The sequence below is a fragment of the Anolis sagrei genome, chromosome 2 (assembly GCF_037176765.1).
Source record: "Anolis sagrei isolate rAnoSag1 chromosome 2, rAnoSag1.mat, whole genome shotgun sequence".
NCBI classification, from domain to species: domain Eukaryota; kingdom Metazoa; phylum Chordata; class Lepidosauria; order Squamata; family Dactyloidae; genus Anolis; species Anolis sagrei.
Genome location: NC_090022.1, coordinates 7,083,667 through 7,106,446, shown reverse-complemented (window position 1 = coordinate 7,106,446; position 22,780 = coordinate 7,083,667). Strand labels below are relative to the sequence as shown.

General features: G+C 45.1%; 1 protein-coding gene and 1 long non-coding RNA gene across 2 annotated transcripts in view; both read left to right on the top strand.

Annotated features, from left to right (window-relative positions):
* The first annotated feature begins 3,121 nt into the window (after positions 1-3,121).
* Positions 3,122-22,780, top strand: part of LOC132765312 (zinc finger protein 208-like) — a 62,398-nt gene continuing 42,739 nt past the window's right edge. The window contains exons 1-5 of the mRNA XM_067463264.1: positions 3,122-3,356; positions 6,483-7,061; positions 7,299-7,384; positions 8,202-8,322; positions 10,415-11,403. Of these exons, the coding sequence (XP_067319365.1) occupies positions 6,551-7,061; positions 7,299-7,384; positions 8,202-8,322; positions 10,415-11,403 (1,707 nt within the window). The 5' untranslated portion in view covers positions 3,122-3,356; positions 6,483-6,550. The remainder of the gene's footprint in view (positions 3,357-6,482; positions 7,062-7,298; positions 7,385-8,201; positions 8,323-10,414; positions 11,404-22,780) is intronic.
* LOC137096367 (uncharacterized) lies at positions 15,242-17,078 on the top strand. Its single transcript, XR_010909401.1, has 2 exons — positions 15,242-16,130; positions 16,197-17,078. It is a non-coding gene; the product is annotated as an uncharacterized lncRNA (long non-coding RNA).

The following is a 22,780-nucleotide window of genomic DNA, read 5'->3' as shown; positions in this document are numbered from 1 at the left end:
ATCCATTGTGGGTGAGATACCTATAGCTCTCCGGATGTGGATAGACTACAACTCCCATCATCCTCTGCTAGTCTCTCCAAAACCCCGTCCGTATTTTAAGTTGGGTAATGAAGGGTATGTGGGCCACATTTGGTGCAGATCCATCAAGCCATGGAAGTGCCTTTGTAGTACAAACAAAAACAGATCAAGAAACACATGGCCCTCCAGATAAGACTACAACTCCTATCATCCTCTACCAGTCCCCCCAAAACCCTGTCCGTATATTAAGTTGGGTAATGAAGGGTATGTGTGCCACATTTGATGCAGATCCATCAAGCCATTGAAGTGCCTTTGTAGTACAAACAAAAACAGATCAAGAAACACATGGCTCTCCAGATAGGACTACAACTCCTATCATCTCCTACCAGTCCCACCAAAACCCTGCCCGTATTTTAAGTTGGGTAATGAAGGGTATGTGTGCCACATTTGGTGCAGATCCATCAAGCCATGGAAGTGCCTTTGTGGTACAAACAAAAACAGATAAACACATGGCCCTCCAGATAGGACTACAACTCCTATCATCCCCTACCAGTCCCACCAAAACCCTGCCCGTATTTTAAGTTGAGTAATGAAGGGTATGTGTGCCACATGTGGTGCAGATCCATCAAGCCATGGAAGTGCCTTTGTAGTACAAACAAAAACAGATCAACAAACACATGGCCCTCCAGATAGGACTACAACTCCTATCATCCTCTACCAGTCTGCCCCAGAACCCTAGGTCTTCCAACAAGCCATGAAAGAGCCTTTGTGGTACAAACAATACACACTTTTAAATAAGCATTTTAAATAAGCATTATTGCCCACCATCTTTGATTATATTATAATCCAGAATGGTCCATATGTCTAAGAGAGTGACACCATTGCTTCCTGGTAGTTCAGCAAACACAAACTTTGCTTTCTGCACCAAAAAAAACATGGCTGTGGCTCACAAATGGGACTCTGAAAAAGGAGACAAAGGAGGGCCTGATTCTGGCAGCCCAAGAACAAGCCATTCGAACCAAGGCCATCAGAGCCAGAATTGAAAAGTCAACGACAGATCCCAAGTGTAGACTCTGCAAGGAAGCAGATGAAACAATAGTTCCCATCCTCAGCTGCTGCAAGAAGATCGCGTAGACAGACTACAAGCAGAGGCATAACACCGCTGCTCAAGTGCAGGCCAAGGTCTTTAGGCACTGCACCCAGTGTGCCGATCACCACTGGGACCACCTTCACTGGCTTGTGCCAGAGTCTTTGCAGTTTGATCTTTAAATCCTCGTATCGTGTCAGCTTTTCCAGTTGTTTCTCTTAATCCTGCTGTCACCTGGGATTGTGACATCGACGATCCATACTTGGTTTTTTAACACGATCATGAGGTCAGGAGTATTGTGCTCCAAAACTCTGTCTGTCTGAATCCAGAAGTCCCAGAGGAGTTTGAAGCGTTCATTCTCTGTACCTTTTTCTGGCTTGTGATCCCACCAGTTCTTTGTCACAGGCAGATGGTATTTGTGCACAAGTTCCAATGAATCATCTGAGCAATGGTGTTGTGCCTCTGCTTGTAGTCTGTCTGCGCGATCTTCTTGCAGCAGCTCAGGATGGGATCTATTGTTTCTTCTGCTTCCTTGCAGAGTCTACACTTGGGATCTGTTGTTGACTTTTCAATTCTGGCTTTGATGGCCTTGGTTCTAATGGCTTGTTCTTGGGCTGCCAGAATCAGGCCCTCCTTTGTCTCCTTTTTCAAAGTCCCATTTGTGAGCCACAGCCATGCAGCTGAGGATGTGATGATCTGTCATCCACTTTATTATTATTATTATTGTTGTTGTTGTTGTTGTTGGGTTGTTGTAGGTTTTTTCGGGCTATATGGCCATGTTCTAGAAGCATTCTCTCCTGACGTTTCGCCTGCATCTATGGCAAGCATCCTCACAACTTCTGAGGATGCTTGCCATAGATGCAGGCAAAATGTCAGGAGAGAATGCCTCTAGAACATGGCCATATAACCCAAAAAAACCCTACAACAACCCAGTGATTCCAGCCATGATAGCCTTCAACAATACATTCATAGAATCATAGAATCAAAGATTTGGAAGAGACCTCATGGGCCATCCAGTCCAACCCCATTCTTCCAAGAAGCAGGAATATTGCATTCCTGGAACTCTCTGCCCCGGAGTGTGGTGGAGGCTCCTTCTTTGGAAGCTTTTAAACAAGGGTTGGATGGCCATCTGTCAGGGGTGATTTGAATGCAATATTCCTGCTTCTTGGCAGAATGGGGTTGGACTGGATGGCCCATGAGGTCTCTTCCAACTCTTTGATTCTATGATTCAAAGCACCCCTGACAGATGGCCATCCAGCCTCTTTTTAAAAGCCTCCAAAGAAGGAGCCTCCACCACACTCTGGGGCAGAGAGTTCCACTGCTGAACGGCTCTCACAGTCAGGAAGTCCTTCCTCATGTTCAGATGGAATCTCCTCTCTTGTAGTTTGAAGCCATTGTTCCACATTGTTGTTGTTGTTGCAATAATATGGTGCACAACATCCCTCCTGCAAAGACAGTTTAATAAACTTTTCCTATGCTTTTATGATAGCACCAATTAAGAAATGACATTGATAACCCAGGAACATAGTGTAATTGTTGTTGCTGTTGTTGCAATAACATGGTGCACAACATCCCTCCTGCAAAGACAGTTTAATAAACTTTTCCTATGCTTTTATGATAGCACCAATTAGGAAATGACATTGATAACCTAGTATAACCGTGGCACAAACTATCTCCAATTGGTTGAGACTCTATGAGAGATTCAGTGGAAAACTATAGTGGTGCACAAAGTCTTTCCTGCAAACACATTTTTGTTGCAGTTTACTAAACTTTCCCCCATACTTTTATGAGAGCACCAATTAGGGAATGACATTGCTAACCCAGGAACATAGTGCAATTTTGCAGTGTTGATGTCCCTGGGAATGAGTAATAAAGGGGGGCTTCCGGATAAAAGAGACTAGGGAGGTGGTGAGTGCCTAGAGAAGGCGGAAGTGTGGTGGGCTGGAGGCGGGGCTTGGGTGTTGATTGGCATTCCTGCCATGTGAGTGAGTGAGGGCTCCCTGGAGGGCGGGGCCAGTGCCTGGGCTTCTGAAGCAGAGCAGCTCCAAGAAGGGAGAGGAGGGGGCTTCCCTTCCTCTCTCCCCAGGTGAGTGGAGTCAGCCAAGCAGGGAGAAGGGAAACTAGGGGGAGTTGCCCCCTTGCAAAAATCCCTTCCTATTTGGGTGCAAGGCATGCAAGGCTCTGGGGGTGAATGACCTCTAGTAACCCAGCAGAGGGTCCCACCATCAGAAGCCTGCCTCTTCCCAATCAGGTGAGACCACACCTGGAATATTGTGTCCCATTCTGGGCACCACAATTGGAGAGAGATATTGACAAGCTGCAATGTCTCCAAATGATCAAGGGTCTGGAGAACAAGCCCTATGAGGAGCGGCTCAAAGAGCTGGGCATGTTTAGCCTGAAGAAGAGAAGGCTGAGAGGAGGCATGATGAGGGCCATGTATAAATATCTGAGGGGAAGTCATAGGGAGGAGGGAGCAAGCTTGTTTCCTGCTTCCCTGGAGACTAGGATGCAGAACAATGACTTCAAATTACAAGAGAGGAGATTCCACCTGAACATGAGGAAGAACTTCCTGACTGTGAGAGCTGTTCAGCAGTGGAACTCTCTGCCCCGGAGTGTGGTGGAGGCGACTTCTATGGAAGCTTTTAAACTTCCTGACTGTGAGAGCTGTTCAGCAGTGGAACTCTCTGCCCCGGAGTATGGTGGAGGCTCCTTCTTTGGAGGCTTTTAAACAGAGGCTGGATGGCCATCTGTCAGGGGTGATTTGAATGCAATATTCCTGCTTCTTGGCAGAATGGGGTTGGACTGGATGATGGCCCATGAGGTCTCTTCCAACTCTAGGATTCTATTATTCTATTATTCTAGGGGCTTAGAGGTGACCTAGGAAGCCCCACAAGACAAGAGTAACAACAACAACAATTAGTGTGTCCCAATTAATAATGATGATGATGATGATGTGTCCTCTGAAGCCCTATAAGAAAATAATAATCACAAATCAAGATGCTGGAGAGATGTATAAAGCCCTAAATAATAATAATAATAATAATAATAATAATAATAGTAATCATCCTCATCATCATCGTCATCTATATAAATAAAAATGTAATGTTCGTTTGTGGGATTAACACAACTCAAAACCACTGGATGTGTGCCGTCACACCCAGACCCTATAAAATTAAAACTAAGATGTGCTTTTATCTTTGTCTGGGCGGACCGCGGGGGTCTTTCTTTAGAAGCTTGAGATTCCCAGCAACTGAGGCTACTACAAGTTTTGAACACCAAAACAGAATATTTATTTCTCAAAGTCCTTGCAGACTTGGCACAGCTTATCAAACTTACAGTCAATTGGTGAAACCATAGAGATGATCTTTCTTTCCTTCTTTCCTCTAGTCGTTGAGTTGCCTTCATCCAAATGGTAGAAAAAATCTTGAGATCCTTTTACCCCAACCCTGAGCCACTATATTTTAGAAAGCGTAGGCCTTCCCTATTCCAGCCCAAGGTTAGTTTGGAGAAGAAGCAAAAAGAGCTCAATAGCTATCTGAATAGTCCTCTATACTAAATAGCTCAATTAAGAGTCAATTGGACCCAATATTACTCAATTGCTATTCTATCTATCTCAATTAGCTTCTTTATCTATATAACTCAATCAGCTTCTCTATCTAAATAACTCAATCGTAGTTACAGTGATTTTTTCAGAGCTACCTGCCTGACCAACAGCACATAGAATCATAGAATCAAAGAGTTGGAAGAGACCTCATGGGCCATCCAGTCCAACCCCCTGCCAAGTCCAACCCCCTGCTTCCTCTCACATATTTATACATGGCTATCATATCTCCTCTCAGCCTTCTCTTCTTCAGGCTAAACATGCCCAGTTCCCTAAGCCGTTCCTCATAGGGCTTGTTCTCCAGACCCTTGATCATTTTAGTCGCCCTCCTCTGGACACATTCCAGCTTGTCAATATCTCTCTTGAATTGTGGTGCCCAGAATTGGACACAATATTCCAGATGTGGTCTAACCAAAGCAGAATAGAGAACATCTGAGGCTTTCTTTCTTTACAGAAGGAGGCAGGGGAGATTCCAAAATGGAGATCTCATCCCCTGGAAAAAGGGCGGTCTCCTAATCCAAACAGATACTTTTCTGTTTGGATTGGGGCTGCAGTCTGGCTTTGCAGACTCTGATACTGTTTAACTTCCAGGGTGCTGCTAGGTCTGTTCATGTTTGATGTTGTCCAGCTGTAGTATGCCCAGATATTTATAGGCCTCTGGCTGGTGACACTTGATCGCTTGGCCATTGGGCATATTTATGCCCTCACTTTCAATGATTTTTCCCTTCTTCAGTGCCACTGTTGAACATTGGTCCAAACCAAACTCCATGTTGATATCCCTGCCAAAGATTCGGACAGTGTTAGTCAGAGACTGGATTTCGGTTTTGGTTTTCCCATACAGCTTCAGGTCATCCATGTACAGCAGATCTGAAATTTTGTGAGATCTCTGAGACGTTTGATAGCCGAGGTTTGTTTTTTGTAAGATTGTTGACAGGGGGATCATAGCAATGTATTATCGAAGGCTTTCATGGCTGGAATCACTGGGTTGTTGAAGGTTTTTTTCGGGCTGTGTGGCCATGGTCTAGAGGCATTCTCTCCTGGCGTTTCGATCATGGCAATGATGATAAGCAGTGGGGACAATGAGTCTCCCTGGAAAATTCCTCTTCTGATGGTGACAAGTCCATAGTTTTCATTTTCAACAAACAGTTCAGTTTTCCAGTGCTTCAACATATTTTCAATAAAAGTGCCAACATTTTTACAAATCCCGATGGTGTCTAGGCACTTGATGACTCAACTGTGTGGGAGTGAGTCAAACGCTTTTTTGTAGTCAATCCACGTCATGTGAATTAGAATCATAGAATCATAAAGTTGGAAGAGACCTCATGGGCCATCCAATCCAACCCCCTGCCAAGAAGCAGGAATATTGCATTCAAAGCACCCCTGACAGATGGCCGTCCAGCCTCTGTTTAAAAGCCTCCAAAGAAGGAGCCTCCACCATACTCCGGGGCAGAGAGTTCCACTGCTGAACAGCTCTCACAGTCAGGAAGTTCTTCCTAATGTTCAGGTGGAATCTCCTTTCTTGTAGTTTGAAGCCATTGTTCCGCATCCTAGTCTCCAGGGCAGCCGAAAACATGCTTGCTCCCTCCTCCCTGTGACTTCCTCTCACATATTTATACATGGCTATCATGTCTCCTCTCATCCTTCTCTTCTTCAAGCTAAACATGCCCAGCTCTTTAAGCCGCTCTTCATAGGGCTTGTTCTCCAGACCCTTGATGATGATGATGATGATGATGATGATGATGATGATGATTGTTATTATTATGTCTTTCTTCCAAGGGTAAACAACCTGGATGTGGACTTTATAGCAACACACTCCTTTGTCTCAAGAATGTTAAAAATTGTTGATGTTGGATCCTAGACTGAAGATGGAGGATCCACACCAGACCAGTCCTGAAAGGGGAAGAGAGCCCTGCCAAATGTGGGGCAGGAGAAGTGTTGGGTTCCCAGGCAGAATGAGCCAGGATGCCCTGGAGAAGGAGGAGGCCTTCTGCACAGAACTTCAGGGCCAACGCTTCCGGCGTTTCCGCTATGAGGAGGCCTTAGGGCCCCGAGAGGTTTGCAGCCGCCTCCACTCTCTCTGCCGCCTGTGGCTGAAGCCCGAACGACACTCCAAGGCGGAGATGCTGGACCTGGTGATCCTGGAGCAGTTCCTGGCCGTCCTTCCTGCCGAGATGGAGCATTGGGTGAGAGAATGTGGGGCAGAGACCAGCTCCCAGGCGGTGGCCTTGGCTGAAGGATTCCTCCTGAGTCGGGCCCAAGAGGAGAAGGTGCTTCATGAAGAGCAGCAGGAGAGCGACGTCCTTCAAGCCGAGGAAGTTCCAATGGACTCCAGCAGTGGAGCAGCCACCTCACTGAGTAAGGACTCATGATGTCTTTGTTTGTGAGTTTCCCTCCATTAATGTGATCTGTATTTATGTCCCTCTGTCTTCAGTAATCATTTTTTGTTCAGTGGGATAGAACTTGTATATCCAAGACACCATCTATGTTTGGTATTCAAGAAGCATCTGGCTATCTATCTTTGGTTCAAAAGTAAAGTTTGGAAAAGCAACGAAATGAATTGTCTTCTCTTTTTCCTCCTCATGCACATCACAGGAGATGGCTCAGGGACGCCAGAACCAGGCAGTCACCCATCTTTCCTTCTTGATGCATGGGACTTCTCTTCTCTGCCAACAGATCAGGTAAAAGATTGAGATTGTGATGGGATTCCCTGCTCTCTGTTGCATGTTTCCTCCTCATTCCATCTGTTTTGACCTAGGTATGATGTTTTGGAATGCCATTGGGATTTTGGCGGGCATCAATAGGAGTCTAGTGTCTAGATCCAGGGAAGTCATGGATTCAAGCTCTTGTTTTGTTCCTTGTTTTTTGGACCTTTGTTTTTGGAGATTTATCTTTTGCTTTTTGGGACTTATTCTTTCTTCAAATATTTGGATTTTTACTTTTTTTACTGTGTGTTTTATCAATAAACTATTTATTACTATATTTGGCTTCCTGGTGAGTGCTTAGAGCAAGGTGAACTCCTGCTGAGGTTGCAACAGTGGGTTAAACTACCAGCTGCAGAAAATCTTGCCGACCGGAAGGTTGGCAGTTCAAAGCCGTGGGTCAGGGTCAGCTCTCGCTGTCAGCCCTAGCTTCTGCCTAGTTCAAAAACAATAATGTGCTTAGATCAATAGGTACTGCTTTGGCAAGTAGGTAAAAGGCACCCATGCAGACATGCTGGCAATTTGATCAGGAAGGCGTCCACGGACAAGAGTCCTCGGCATGGAGAATGGAACAAGAGCCCCTCCCCATGGCCAGAGTCAAGCACAGCCTCAGATGCCAGAGATGCAAAGGGGGAAGCCTTTGCCTCTGTCTGGGTACTGTGTGTCTTTGTTGTTTATCATATAATGGCATTGAGTGTTTGCCGCTTATGTATTCTGTAATCTTCTCTAAGTACCCTCTAGGAGACAGAGCCAAAAATAAATAAAGTATATTAGTTATCTATCTATCTTCTTTCAGGTGGATTTTGAGGACGTGGCTGTACATTTCAGTGAGGAGGAGTGGGCCCAGCTGGATCTCAACCAAAGGGCTTTGCACACAGAAGTCATGGAGAAGAATTATGGGATGGTGGCCTCTCTAGGTAAGGATATTCTTCCTCTTGACTGGTAAAATGGTTCTAGTAATTGTCATATCTTTTTGTAACCTTGCTGTATACTTCAAGGCCCTGTCTTGCCCATGAGCCCACTACGGATCTTGCAGTCTACTAAGAACATTAGATCCTTTTTGCATGTATTGTTGTCAGACTTGAAGCCGCCCATTTTAAGTTTAAGTGCATCGAATGTGTCTGGCCTAAATATATTGTCAGTGGCATCAGCAGCACAGCAAGGCAGGGACAGATCAATCACAGTCACCTTAGGCTATAAACTACTTTATTTTACAGCTATATACATTAGAAGCTACTTAACACTCGGCACATCGTAAACTTGCTTCTTTACCGTCCGATCGAAACATTGCGAACTCACAAACTGTTATCAGTACTAGTCCACACCTCTTGCATTCCAGAGTGACTTATGACATACGACGCACGACACTGCCTCCATTTGTTCTATACTGTCATGTTGCCAGGGCTTTGCCTTATTTAGGTAGAGATGAATCAAACTCCCAATTTTAACAAACAGTTTAATTAAAAAAGCTATTTAACACTCAGCACATCGTAAACTTGCTTCTTTACTGTCCAGTCGTAACTTTGCAAATTCATAAACTGTTATCAGTACTAGTCCACACCTCTTGCATTCCAGAGCGACATATGACATATGACGCACGATGCTGCATCCATTTGTTCTATACTGTCACGTTGCCAGGGCTTTGCCTTATTTAGGTAGAGATGAATCAAACTCCCAGTTTTAAAAAACAGTTTAATTAAAACAGCACTTACTTGCTGGCTGTTTATAAAGTCCAAAATATAAAACACAAAGATAGCATGCAGCTACAGAAAAAACAAAAACTGATAGCAAAAATAACTTCGTAGTCAAAAGGGTCCAGTCCTATGGTCAAATGCCGAGAGTTCAATAAACAAAGTCCAGGGATCAAGAGTCTATACCGTAGTCAAACCAGTCCAAAGGTTCAAGGTTCCAGGAGTCCAAGATTACAGGAGACAGGTCAGGACACCGAAAAATCCAACAGACCTGGGGGAAAAACCAGCAACATCCACCACCAAAATACAACAGATACTTTTCTCCCAAAGATGAGTCCCAAAGTTAGCTCCTTAAATCCAGTAACACCCAGCTGCAACCCATCTCCTGCACACCTCCACCCCTAATTGCTTTTACCTGTAAACTGCTTCTTACAAATTACTCAGCTCTTTAGAACCAAGACTTACATTAACCCTTCCATCACCAACTGCCAAGTCTACCACCACCAACCACCATCAACTACGGAACATATGACATATACACTTGATTTATGACTTCTCTAGGAATGCAATTTCCTCCATGGTTCAGTTAACTCTTTCCACACAGGAATACATTACACTCGGCACATAGCTAATGCATTCTAAACATCAAATGTGTCTGGCCTAAATATATTGTCAGTGGCATCGGCAGCATAGCAAGGCAGGGAAAGATAAATCACAGTCACCTTAGGCTATAAACTACTTTATTTTACAGCTATATACATTAGAAGCTACTTAGCACTCAGCACATCGTAAACTTGCTTCTTTACCGTCCAATCATAACATTGCGAACTCACAAACTGTTATCAGTACTAGTCCACACCTCTTGCATTCCAGAGTGACATATGGCATACGACACATGAAGCTGCGTCCATTTGTTCTATACATTGATTTATGACCTCTCTAGGGATGCCGTTTCCTCTATGGTTCAGTTAACTCTTTCCACACAGGAATACATTACACTCGGCACATAGCTACTGCATTCTAAACATACATACATACTTTGAAATCTACATTATAAATTGCAAACAACTTCAACATATATCACTTGACATTGATCCCTCTTCCATTCCTATTGGTCCAGTGCTCCAATCTGTTCAGGTCATGCATATTGTGGACCGAGCTGTGGCACAGCTAGTTTAGCCAGCTGCATTAAACCACTACTGACCGAGAGGTCATGAGTTCGAAGTCAGCGCAGGTTGGAGTTAGCTCTCGACCATTAATAGTCTAGCTTGCTGTTGACCTATGAAGCCCGCTTACCACTTTTCTCTCTTCCTTCTAGGTGTTGGTAGATGGAAGAGCAAGAACGGAGAGGTGTCATACAGAGTGCCGTCGGAAAGAGAGAGATACACAGAGGAGGAAGAGGAGGAGTGGAATGAAAGAAGAGAAGCAAAAGAGAAGAACAATCAACTGGTTGCTTCTCCCAGTGCTGACACCTGGGAAACATCAATCCATGAGGAAACAGACAAAGGCGAAGAGAGCAGGAAGTGTGTCATTTATCAGAACGGCTTCCATTGGGCTTCCAACCTGAACGTTGAGGTTTCAAATGACTCGGAGGAGTACTCCCATCCGTGTCCACAGTGGAAGGAGAGCTTCAGGTGGAACCACCTGGGAATGCCTTCAGGGGAAAACTCATACCTGTGTCAGGAGATTGGAAGAGGGGACTTGACTGGGAAGACCATCGTGGTTGCCCACCAAATAGACCACGCAGGAGAGAATCCATATCATTGCTTGGAGTGTGGGGTTTCCTTCCGTTACAAGTCCGCTTTCAAAAAACATTACGTGATCCACACGCTGGAGAAGCCCTACCAGTGCCAGGAGTGTGGGAAAAGCTTCCGCTGGGGGCCCCACTTGAAGAGGCACCAGTTCATCCACACGGGAGAGAAGCCGTACCCCTGCCTGGAGTGCGGGAAGTGCTTCAATCAGAAGAGGTACCTCACGGAGCACAAAAAGCTCCACACCGGAGACAAGCCCTTCAAGTGCCCGAAGTGCGGCAAGCGCTTCTACTGGTCTTCGCAGCTCAACAGGCACCAGCTGGTTCACACCGAGGAGAAGCCCTACGAGTGCCTGCAGTGCGGGAAAGGCTTCATCGAGAAGCGGAACCTCACCACACACCAAATGAACCACACCGGGGAGAGGCCGTACATATGCCTGGAGTGTGGAAAGAGCTACACGCACAAGTCCGTCCTCAGGCGGCACCAGATGACTCACACATTACGGCCAGCCACAGAAATGCCTTCAGTATTAGATCAGCTTCAGTCAGAGATTAAAGCTTGAATAGACACTAATGGGTTGTTGTGATTTTTTTGGGATGTATGGCCATGTTCCAGTAGCATTCTCTCCTGACGTTCCACCTTTATCTGTGGCCTGCATCCTAAAAGGTTTGTTCAGAGGTCTGTTGGAAATGAGGCAAGTGGAGTGTGTGTGTGTGTGTGTGTGTGTATATACCTATGGAATAATGTTCTTGTCTAAAGCAAGTGTGAATCTTGCAATTAGCAAGCTTGATTAGCATTGTATAGCCTTGCAGCTGCAAAATCAATCGAGGGTATTTGCTTAGAGCAGCGGTTCTCAACATGGGGGTCGCGACACCCAAGGGGGTCGTTTGGCCATTTTGGAGGGATCGCGAGGGCTCCTTTCCCCCTTCGCCTAATCAAAATGGCTACCCCCCTCGCCTGCTGCTTGCCGGCTGGCAAGGTCACAACACAGGTGAGGGAGGCGACTAAAATGATCAAGGGTCTGGAGAACAAGCCCTATGAGGAGCGGCTTGGGGAACTGGGCATGTTTAGCCTGAAGAAGAGAAGGCTGAGAGGAGATATGATAGCCATGTATAAATATGTGAGAGGAAGCCACAGGGAGGAGGGAGCAAGCTTGTTTTCTGCTTCCTTGGAGACTAGGACGCGGAACAATGGCTTCAAACTACAAGAGAGGAGATTCCATCTGAACATTAGGAAGAACTTCCTGACTGTGAGAGCCGTTCAGCAGTGGAACTCTCTGCCCCAGAGTGTGGTAGAGGCTCCTTCTTTGGAAGCTTTTAAGCAGAGGCTGGATGGCCATCTGTCAGGGGTGATTTGAATGCAATATTCCTGCTTCTTGGCAGGGGGTTGGACTGGATGGCCCATGAGGTCTCTTCCAACTCTTTGATTCTATGATTCTATGAGGCTCTGCTCAAGGCTTGGCTTTGCGCGAAGCCTCCCTCGCCTGGCTCTCACTGCTTGCTCTTTAATGGCAGGGGAGCTATAACTGAGCAACTGCAACTCCCAAATGAGGCAAGTGGCATGTATATTAGGCATGTGCAATCCGTGCTTCTAAATGGTTCTAAAGTACTTACAAAATTAAAATTCTGGTGGTGAAAACTAGGGGGTACTGGTATTTTGCTTCTACAGTGTTGCCAAAGTTCTGGTGATGAAAATTTCAGAACTCTAACAAAACTTTCAAAATTTCATTATAAATGGCAGTTCCTAATTGGTTCTGTCATAAAAATCGTCAATAATGAAATAATAATGAAATTTTGAAAGTTGTGTTAGAGTTCCGAAATTTTCACCACCAGAACTTTAGCAACACTGTAGAAGCAAAGCACCAGCACCCCCTAGTTTTCACCACCAGAATTTTAATTTTGTAAGTACTTTAGAACCATTTAGAAGCATGGATTGCACATGCCTAATATACACTCCACTTGCCTCATTTCCAACCAACCTGTGAGGATGCCTGCCACAGATGCAGCCAAAACATCAGGAGGAAATGCTGCTGAAACATGGCCACACAACCCAGAAAACTCACAGCAATCTTGTGATTCCGGCCATGAAAGCCTTCAACAACACAGACACTGTAATATTTCACGTAGAGGAGAAGTCATGCAAATGATATGCTTTTCTGAAGAACATAAGTTGTGCTCAGTGCAGAATGAATCACAGGCTCGTGCGATGTGGCTGTGCTCTTCAGTATTTCTTTATTGGTTTTTATACTTTCTCTGTTGCTTTTATTTATTTATTTATCGTGTCATCAGCAACCATTGTTTTACAATTCTAACAGAGCAAAACAAACACAGAGATTAAAATGAAAAAGAAAAAAAAAGAAAAAAAAACCACACAGATTTTGTAAATTTGGTATTTGGTTAAATGTCCTTTGACCAGTATCTGGCCACTTGGAGTGCCTCTGGGGTTGCCGCAAGAAGGTCCTCCATCGTGCATGTGGCAGGGCTCAGGGTGCATTGCAGCAGGTGGTCAGTGGTTTGTTCTTCTCCGCACTCGCATGCCGAGGATTCCACCCTGTAGCCCCATTTCTTAAGATTGGCTCTGCATCTCGTGGTGCCAGAGCGCAATCTGTTCAGCGCCTTCCAAGTCGCCCAGTCTTCTGAGTGCCCAGGGGGGAGTCTCTCATCTGGTATCACCCATGAATTGAGGTGCTGGGTTTGGGCCTGCCACTTTTGGACTCTCGCTTGCTGGGGTGTTCCAGCGAGTGTCTCTGTAGTTCTAAGAAAGCTATGTCTTGATTTAAGTCGTTGACGTGCTGGCTGATACCCAAACAGGGGATGAGCTGGAGATGTCTCTGCCTTGGTCCTTTCACTATTGGCTGCTACTTCCCGGCGGATGTCAGGTGGTGCAATACCGGCTAAGCAGTGTAATTTCTCCAGTGGTGTGGGGCGCAGACACCCCGTGATAATGCGGCATGTCTCATTAAGAGCCACATCCACTGTTTTAGTGTGATGAGATGTGTTCCACACTGGGCATGCGTACTCAGCAGCAGAGTAGCATAGCGCAAGGGCAGATGTCTTCACTGTGTCTGGTTGTGATCCCCAGGTTGTGCCAGTCAGCTTTCGTATGATGTTGTTTCTAGCGCCCACTTTTTGTTTGATGTTCAGGCAGTGCTTCTTGTAGGTCAGAGCACGGTCCAAAGTGACTCCCAGGTATTTGGGTGCGCTGCAATGCTCCAGTGGGATTCCTTCCCAGGTAATCCTCAGAGCTCGGGATGCTTGTCTGTTCTTAAGGTGAAAGGCGCATGTCTGTGTTTTAGATGGATTAGGGATCAGATGGTTTTCCCTGTAATAGGCAGTAAGAGCACTGTAATAGGCAGTAATAGGCAGTAAGAGCCGATTCTCTCAACCCAGAAGCAACCGGAGACGACTTCTCTGTTGCTTAGAAAATTCAAATGAAATTTGTAAACATCCTTTTATACCAACAATATAGACTAATGCACCTCAAGGTATCACACCTGGGAAACTGATATTTTTTCCGCCAGTGTACCGAGAATTGTTTCCATATTTGTGTCCGTAGGCTATAACTTCTTCTTTTGTTCCTGGAAACTTGGCACGGACCATTATTGGTGTAGACCACATTTCAGATCCATGGGCTGAGTCCCACCATGTTATTTTACATGGCCCTCCCTCCAAACATTCAATGCTTTGTTACAATGACATACGATGAGACACAAATACACAGACAAAGGCAAAGGCTTCTCCTTTCATTTCCGGATCTGGAGGTGGTGCTTCTCTCCAGCTCTCGGGGAGGTGCTCTTTCTCCATTTCCAAGCTGAAGAGTCTGCGTTGTCTTTAGACACCTCCTGGTCATGTGGCTAGCATGACTGCTTGCATCTTTTTGCCTTTTCCCACCGAGGCGGTACCTATTGCTCTACTCACATTTGCATGTTGATCTGCTAGGTTGGCAGGAGCTAGGGCTAACAGTGGGGACTCACAGTGTCCAGTGGATTTGAACTGCCAACCTTCAGGTCAATGATTCAGCAGCACAAAGGTGCCATCGTGGTCCATCATGACTAGAACTGATGGGAGTTGTAGTACAAAAACATCTGGGGAGCTGCGGTTTGTTTTGTTTATTTGAGAGAGTTGGGTTTGGATTGAAATACAAGGCTCGTGGACAGGATCATAGAATCAAAGAGTTGGAAGAGACCTCCTGGGTCATCCAGTCCAACCCCATTCTGCCAAAAAGCAGGAATATTGCATTCAAATCGCCCCTGACAGATGGCCATCCAGCCTCTGTTTAAAAGCTTCCAAAGAAGGAGCCTCCACCACACTCTGGGCAGAGAGTTCCACTGCTGAACGGCTCTCACAGTCAGGAAGTTCTTCCTCATGTTCAGATGGAATCTCCTCTCTTGTAGTTTGAAGCCATTGTTCCATTGCGTCCTAGTCTCCAGGGAAGCAGAAAACAAGCTTGCTCCCTCCTCCTCCCTGTGGCTTCCTGTCACATATTTATACATGGCTATCATATCTCCTCTCAGCCTTCTCTTCTTCAGGCTAAACATGCCCAGCTCCTTAAGCCGCTCCTCATAGGGTTTGTTCTCCAGACTCTTGATCATTTGAGTCACCCTCCTCTGGACACATTCCAGCTTGTCAACATCTCTCTTGAATTGTGGTGCCCAGAATTGGACACAATATTCCAGGTGTGGTCTAACCAAAGCGGAATAGAGCATGGGGAGCATGACTTCCCTGCATCTAGACACTAGGCTCCTATTGATGCAGGCCAAAATCCCATTGGCTTTTTTTGCCGCCACATCACATTGTTGGCTCATGTTTAACTTGTTGTCCACGAGGACTCCAAGATCTTTTTCACACGTATTGCTCTCGAGCCAGGCATTGTCCCCCATTCTGTATCTTTGCATTTCGTTTTTCCTGCCAAAGTGGAGTATCTTGCATTTGTCACTGTTGAACTTCATTTTGTTAGTTTTGGCCAATCATCTCTCTAATCTGTCAAGATCGTTTTGAATTCTGCTCCTGTCCTCTGGACTATTGGCTATCCCTCCCAATTTGGTGTCGTCTGCAAACTTGATGATCATGCCTTCATATCCGCAGTTCACATAACGGATAATGAAAAGTGATTAGAGATATCATTCAGTAATATCTAGGGGCCCAAACTGGGTAAAAAATAAAGAGCACTAACCACTTTGCAAAAAATATTATTGGCCCTCGGTATCCACATATTTTCAGTGCATGGATTCAACGGCCCTTTGGAGGCAACCATATGGTGCATGGATGAACTACAGCCCTCTAGGTGTTTTGGACTCCCAATTCCTACAATTTCTAACAGCCCCATGGCTAACTTGAGCATTCCCTCCAGGTGTTTTGGACTCCAATTCCCACAATTCCTAACAGCCGGTTGAAGTCCAAAACAACTGAAGTGTTGAGGTTTGCTCAGGCCTGGAATATACTGTGAGACGGGTAAGCAATAAAGCTGAGCTGCTGAACGTGCTCATTGAAAGGTCGGTGATTTGAATTTGAGGAGTGGGGTGAGCTTCTGCTGTAAGCCCCAGCTTCTGCCAACCTAGCAGTTCAAAAACATGCAAATGTGAGTAGATCTGTGGGTACTGCTCCAGCGGGAAAGCAATGACACCCCATGCATTCATGCCGGCCACATGACCTTGGAGGCGTCTATGGACAATGCCGGCTCTTCGGCTTAGAAATGGAGATGGGCACCAATCCCCAGAGTCAGGCACAACTGGACAATGTCAGGGGAAAACCTTTACTTTTAAATCAACTGTTGAATAAAAATTCAACATCTACATAAATCCAAATAATTCAGTGTGTGTGTGTCTGTTTGCACTTGAATTTCGGATGCAGAACTTCAAAGGTCTCGGGAAGATTGTCTATATTTACTAAATGACAAGACTCCTAATCCCATCTCGGGCTGATAATCACTTGTTTATGTTGTTTTCTTGTTTTTCTCCACTTTGGTGAGCTGACTTCCCCTCCTTCTGCACACCTTTTCCATCCCCAAACTTCGCTGCTGAGACCCACTGCATTTTAGTTCTGCGTCCCTGCTTTGCTTCTTGACTCTCACGAGAACGGGGAGGTATTTCACACTTCGTTTCTATTTCTAGCATCTTGCTGATATTGTGATATAGGAATCACTAGCTGAAGTCTTCCTGGTGCTGCCCAAATGTTATATTTTAAATGCATAGGGCAATTTTCACAGTATTAAAGGGTAGTTTTTTGTACAGTCTGTGATGCATCTTGTTTTCCTTTTTCCCTCCTGCTTCATCAGGTCTCTCTATTTGCAACCGCCTAGATATTAGGAATGTCAGAGTAGAATCATAGAATCATAGAATCAAAGAGTTGGAAGAGACCTCATGGGCCATCCAGTCCAACCCCCTGCCAAGAAGCAGGAATATTGCATTCAAATCACCCCTGACAAATGGCCATCCAGCCTCTGCTTAAAAGCTTCCAAAGAAGGAGCCTCCACCACACTCCGGGGCAGAGAGTTCCACTGCTGAACGGCTCTCACAGTCAGGAAGTTCTTCCTAATATTCAGATGGAATCTCCTCTCTTGTAGTTTGAAGCCATTGTTCCGCGTCCTAGTCTCCAAGGAAGCAGAAAACAAGCTTGCTCCCTCCTCCCTGTGGCTTCCTCTCACATATTTATACATGGCTATCATATCTCCTCTCAGCCTTCTCTTCTTCAGGCTAAACATGCCCAGTTCCCTAAGCCGCTCCTCATAGGGCTTGTTCTCCAGACCCTTGATCATTTTAGTCGCCCTCCTCTGGACACATTCCAGCTTGTCAATATCTCTCTTGAATTGTGGTGCCCAGAATTGGACACAATATTCCAGATGTGGTCTAACCAAAGCAGAATAGAGGGGTAGCATTACTTCCTTAGATCTAGACACTATGCTCCTATTGATGCAGGCCAAAATCCCATTGGCTTTTTTTGCCGCCACATCACATTCCTGGCTCATGTTTAACTTGTTGTCCACGAGGACTCCAAGATCTTTTTCACACGTACTGCTCTCGAGCCAGGCGTCCCCCATTCTGTATCTTTGCATTTCATTTTTTCTGCCAAAGTGGAGTATCTTGCATTTGTCACTGTTGAACTTCATTTTGTTAGTTTTGGCCCATCTCTCTAATCTGTCAAGATCGTTTTGAATTCTGCTCCTGTCCTCTGGACTATTGGCTATCCCTCCCAATTTGGTGTAGTGTTAGTATCTCACAGAATGTCTCAGACCCTTTTAGTTCTCAGTGTGATAAAAACTCAAAAAAATATTTATTTATTTAGTACATTTCTATACCGCCCCTCTCAGCCTTCCGGTGACTCGAGGCGGTTTACAAAGCAAGAGCTCAATGCCAGCAAGGACACAATTACAATATACAATATAAAAACATTAGCAACAATAAAATCAAACATTATTGTGCTGACACACGCTGGGCCTATAGCAATTGTCTTTTAAAACAGGACGTGCTCTTTTTGCCCAGCGGGACGCCGGGGTGCCTCGGCTGAGTGGCCCTATGGATTTTCCTAAACAAAGTCTTTAGAAACTTGGAAAGTTTAACAAAGTTCTTTATTATTGCTTAGATCTTCAACAAAACACACAAGTTCTTCTTAATTTGCCCACAAATTTATTTACAGCTTTTATATTCCACCCTTCCCACCCCGCAGGGGACTCAGGGTGGATTATAGTGTACATGTATATGGCAAACATTCAATGCCAATTTTGACATACAACATATACAGACATAGACAAGGGCTATTTAACTTTTTCTGGTTGCCAGGGGAGCTGTCGCTTTCATTGTCCATCTGTGACACTGATGAAGTACTTCCGCATTCCCCGCATGCTTTTTGCTGGAGTGCTTACTGGAGTCTTTTTTTATGGCCTCATAAATTATTTAATTTAGCCTCCCCACACTTTAAGGTGGTATTTAATTTTCCTACTTGACAGATGCAACTGTCTTTCGGGTTGCAAAGGTCAACAACAGGCTACACAAAGGACAGGCAGCTTGCTTCGTGAACTATTTCTTTCTTTTACAAGGAAAAACCTCCGACCCCTCCTTGGGCAATCTGTCTTAAGGCTGGCTGGCGTGGGGCCTTACTCCGGGTTCCAATTTGCCTTTTGGGTACCCGAGTAAACCTTACCAGCCAAAACTTTAGGGATTTTCCAGCTGGAGATCTTTGGATCTGTGAAACTGTTTTCTTCAGAAGCTTTAGGGCTGTCTTCCCCAGAGGCTTGTAGAGCTGTGAGGCTGTAAGTTCCCCAGCCAGAGAACTGTCTTACCCAGAAGCTTTGGGACTATTTCCCTCTGGAGCTTTGTAAGAAACAGAGCTTCTCTACAGGTGGGAAAAGCTCTCACGTCCTATAACTGAGCTTCTAAACTGTAAGACTGAACTAAAAACTTTCTTTTCCCTCCCAGAACCCTGGGGAAAGGGGTGGAACTAAAGAACTTAACAATGATAGGCAGGTGGCTGGCCCTATGGCTGCAGCCTGGAAGGAATCACCCAACTGTAAAATGCATGGCCAAAACAAAATGCATGGCATAGAAAGGAAACTTAGACTTCTGGTACAGCTGTACCAGCACAATTATAATAAAACATACTTCAATCGATATTCCTTAAAACAATGTCCAGTTCTGCCATATAGTTATTCCGTTATTATATCTGTTACTCCGTATTTTCAAATGCCCGCTCAAAATGCCATGTCTTAAGATGCTTTCGGAATGATAGGAGCGAAGAAGCTGATCTAATCTGCCTAGGAAGGGCATTCTATAGCCGAGGGGCCACCACTGAGAAGGCCCTGTCTCTCGTTCCCGCCAACCGTACTTGTGATGATGGCGGGACCGAGAGCAAAATGCTCTCCAGATGATCTTAAAGTCCTCACAGGTTCATAAGGGGAGATCCATTCGGACAGATAAGTTGGGCCAGAACCGTTTAGGGCTTTATAGGCTAAAGCCAGCACTTTGAATTGTGACCGGTAGCAAACTGGCAGCCAATGGAGCTGGTGCAACAAGGGAGTTGTATGCTCCCTGAGAGCCGCTCCAGTCAGCAATTTGGCTGCTATCCGTTGGACCAGTTGAAGCTTGTGGACAGTCTTCAAAGGCAACCACACGTAGAGAGCGTTGCAGTACTCTATACGGGATGTAACAAGAGTGTGGACTACCGTGGCCATGTCAGACTTCCCAAGGTACAGGCACAGCTGGTGCACAAGCTTTAACTGTGTGAATGCTCCCCTGGTCACCACTGAAACTTGGGGCTCCAGGCTCAGCGATGAGTCCAAGATCACACCCAGACTGCGAACCTGTGTTTTCAGGTTGTAACCCTATGCCCTGTTCGATCTTACGACTGACCAGGAGGACCTCTGTCTTGTCTGGATTCAGTTTCAATTTGTTAGTCGTCATCCAGATCGTCACAGCGGCCAAGCACCGGTTCAGGACCTGGACAGTCTCCTTAGTAGCAAGTGGGATGGAGTGACAGAGTTGGACATCATCCGTGTACAGATGACACCGCACCCCGAAACTCTGGATGATCTCTCCCAGTGGCTTCATGTAGATGTACACATGAGTCTGTTGCTTTAAGTAGAAACAAAAATATCGTTCTAATCACTGTAGGTCAAAAACACAAAGCAAAACAGAGGAATTGTTCTCACCAATATACAACAAACAATATATCTGGTGAATTGTCTTCTTTACACTACGATGAGCAAACATAGCAAAATAATACCGTCCCTCTACTTCAGTGTTTCTCAACCTTCCTAATGCCGTGACCCCTTAATACAGTGCCTCATGTTGCGGTGACCCCCAACCACAAAATTATTTTTGTTGCTACTTCGTAACTTGATTGCTTGATGTCTGGAGTTCTCCTGTTTCTGAATGGCACATCTCCCAAACAGAGGATGCTTCCAGGCAACAGAGGCCAGGCTGCCTCTATGCAGCATTACACACACACACACACAATATAATATTATACTATATAATTAATATAATATATATGCTGCATCGAGGCAGTCTGGCCTCTGTTGCCTGGAGGCATCCCCTGTTTGGGAGGCATCCTCTATGCCAGTGTTTCTCAACCTGGGGGTCGGGACCCCTGGGCGGGTCGCAATGGGGTGTTGGAGGGGTCGCCAAAGACCATCAGGACAGACAGTATATCCTGCTGGTCATGGGAGTTCTGTGTGGGAAGTCTGGCCCAATTCTATCGTTGGTGGGGTTCAGGATGCTCTCTGATTGTAGGTGAACTATATATCCCATCTGTCAGGATCTATTTTCCCCAAACTTCCAACAGTGTTCACATTTGGGAATATTGAGTATTCGTGCCAGGTTTAGTCCAGATCTACCATTGTTTGAGTCTACAGTGCTTTTGGAGATAGGTGAACTACAACTCCCAAACTCAAGGCCAAAGCTCACCGAACCCTTTCATTATTTTTTGCTGGTCATGGGCGTTCTGTGTGCCAGGTTTGGGTCAATTCCATCTCTGGTGGAGTTCAGAATGTTCTTTGATTGTAGGTGAACTATAAACTATAAATCCCAGCAACTACAACTCCCAAGGCCCAGAGAATGAAAATACATCCATCCTATCAGATATTTACATGACGATTCATAACAGTAGCAAAATTCCAGTTATGAAGTAGCAATGAAAATAATTTTAGGGTTGGGGGTCATCACAACATGAGGAACTGTATTAAGGGGTTGCGGCGTTAGGAAGGTTGAGAAACACTGCTCTATGCAGAAATATATATATATATATACATACACACACACATATACATACACACACACACACACACACACAATACAATACAATACAATACAATATAATAGGGTTGTTGTGGGGGTTTTTTGGGCTATATGGCCATGTTCTAAAGGCATTTTCGTCTGACGTTTCACCTGCATCTATGGCAAGCATCCTCAAAGGCCTGGCCTCTGTTGCTTGGAGGCATCCTCTGTTTGGGAGGCAACCTCTATGCAGCGTATATATATATATAATATGCTGCATAGAGGCAGCCTGGCCTCTGTTGCCCGGAGGCATCCTCTGATTGGGAGGCAACCCCTATGCAGCATAATATAATATAATATAATATAATATAATATAATATAATATAATATAATATCTATATCCATATCTATATAGATCTATATATCTATATCTATATATATATTATGCTGCATAGAGGCAACCTGGCCTCTGTTGCCTGGAGGCATCCTCTATGCAGGATATTATACACACACACACACACACACACACACATTACAATACAATACAATACAATACAATATGCTTATTTATTTTTTATTTCTCGTGTCAGGGCAGCCAGTCAATTATATTACATTTCTAATAGAACAAAGCAAACAAACAAACAAACAGAGAGAATACAAAATGTGTGAGTTTGGTAGTTGATTAAATGTCCTTAGACCAGTATCTGGCCACTTGGAGTGCTTCTGGTGTTGCTGCAAGAAGGTCCTCCCTGGTGCATGTGGCAGGGCTCAGGGTGCATTGCAGCAGGTGGTCAGTGGTTTGCTCCTCTCTGCACTCGCATGTTGAGGATTCCACTTTGTAGCCCCATTTCTTGAGGTTGGCTCTGCATCTTGTGGTGCAGCGCCTTCCAAGTTGCCCAGTCCTCTGTGTGCCCAGGGGGGAGTCTCTCATTTGGTATCAGCCATTGGTTGAGGTTCTGGGTTTGAGCCTGCCACTTTTGGACTCTCGCTTGCTGAGGTGTTCCAGCGAGTGTCCCTGTAGATCAGGGGTCCACAAACTTTTTAAACAGAGGGCCAGGTCACAGTCCCTCAAACTGTTGGAGGGCTGGATTATAATTTGAAAAAAAAATATGAATGAATTCCTATGCACGTTGCACATACCTTATTTGTATTGTAAAAAACACTTAAAAACAATACAGTAATTAAAATGAGGAACAATGTTAACAAATATAAACTTATTAGTATTTCA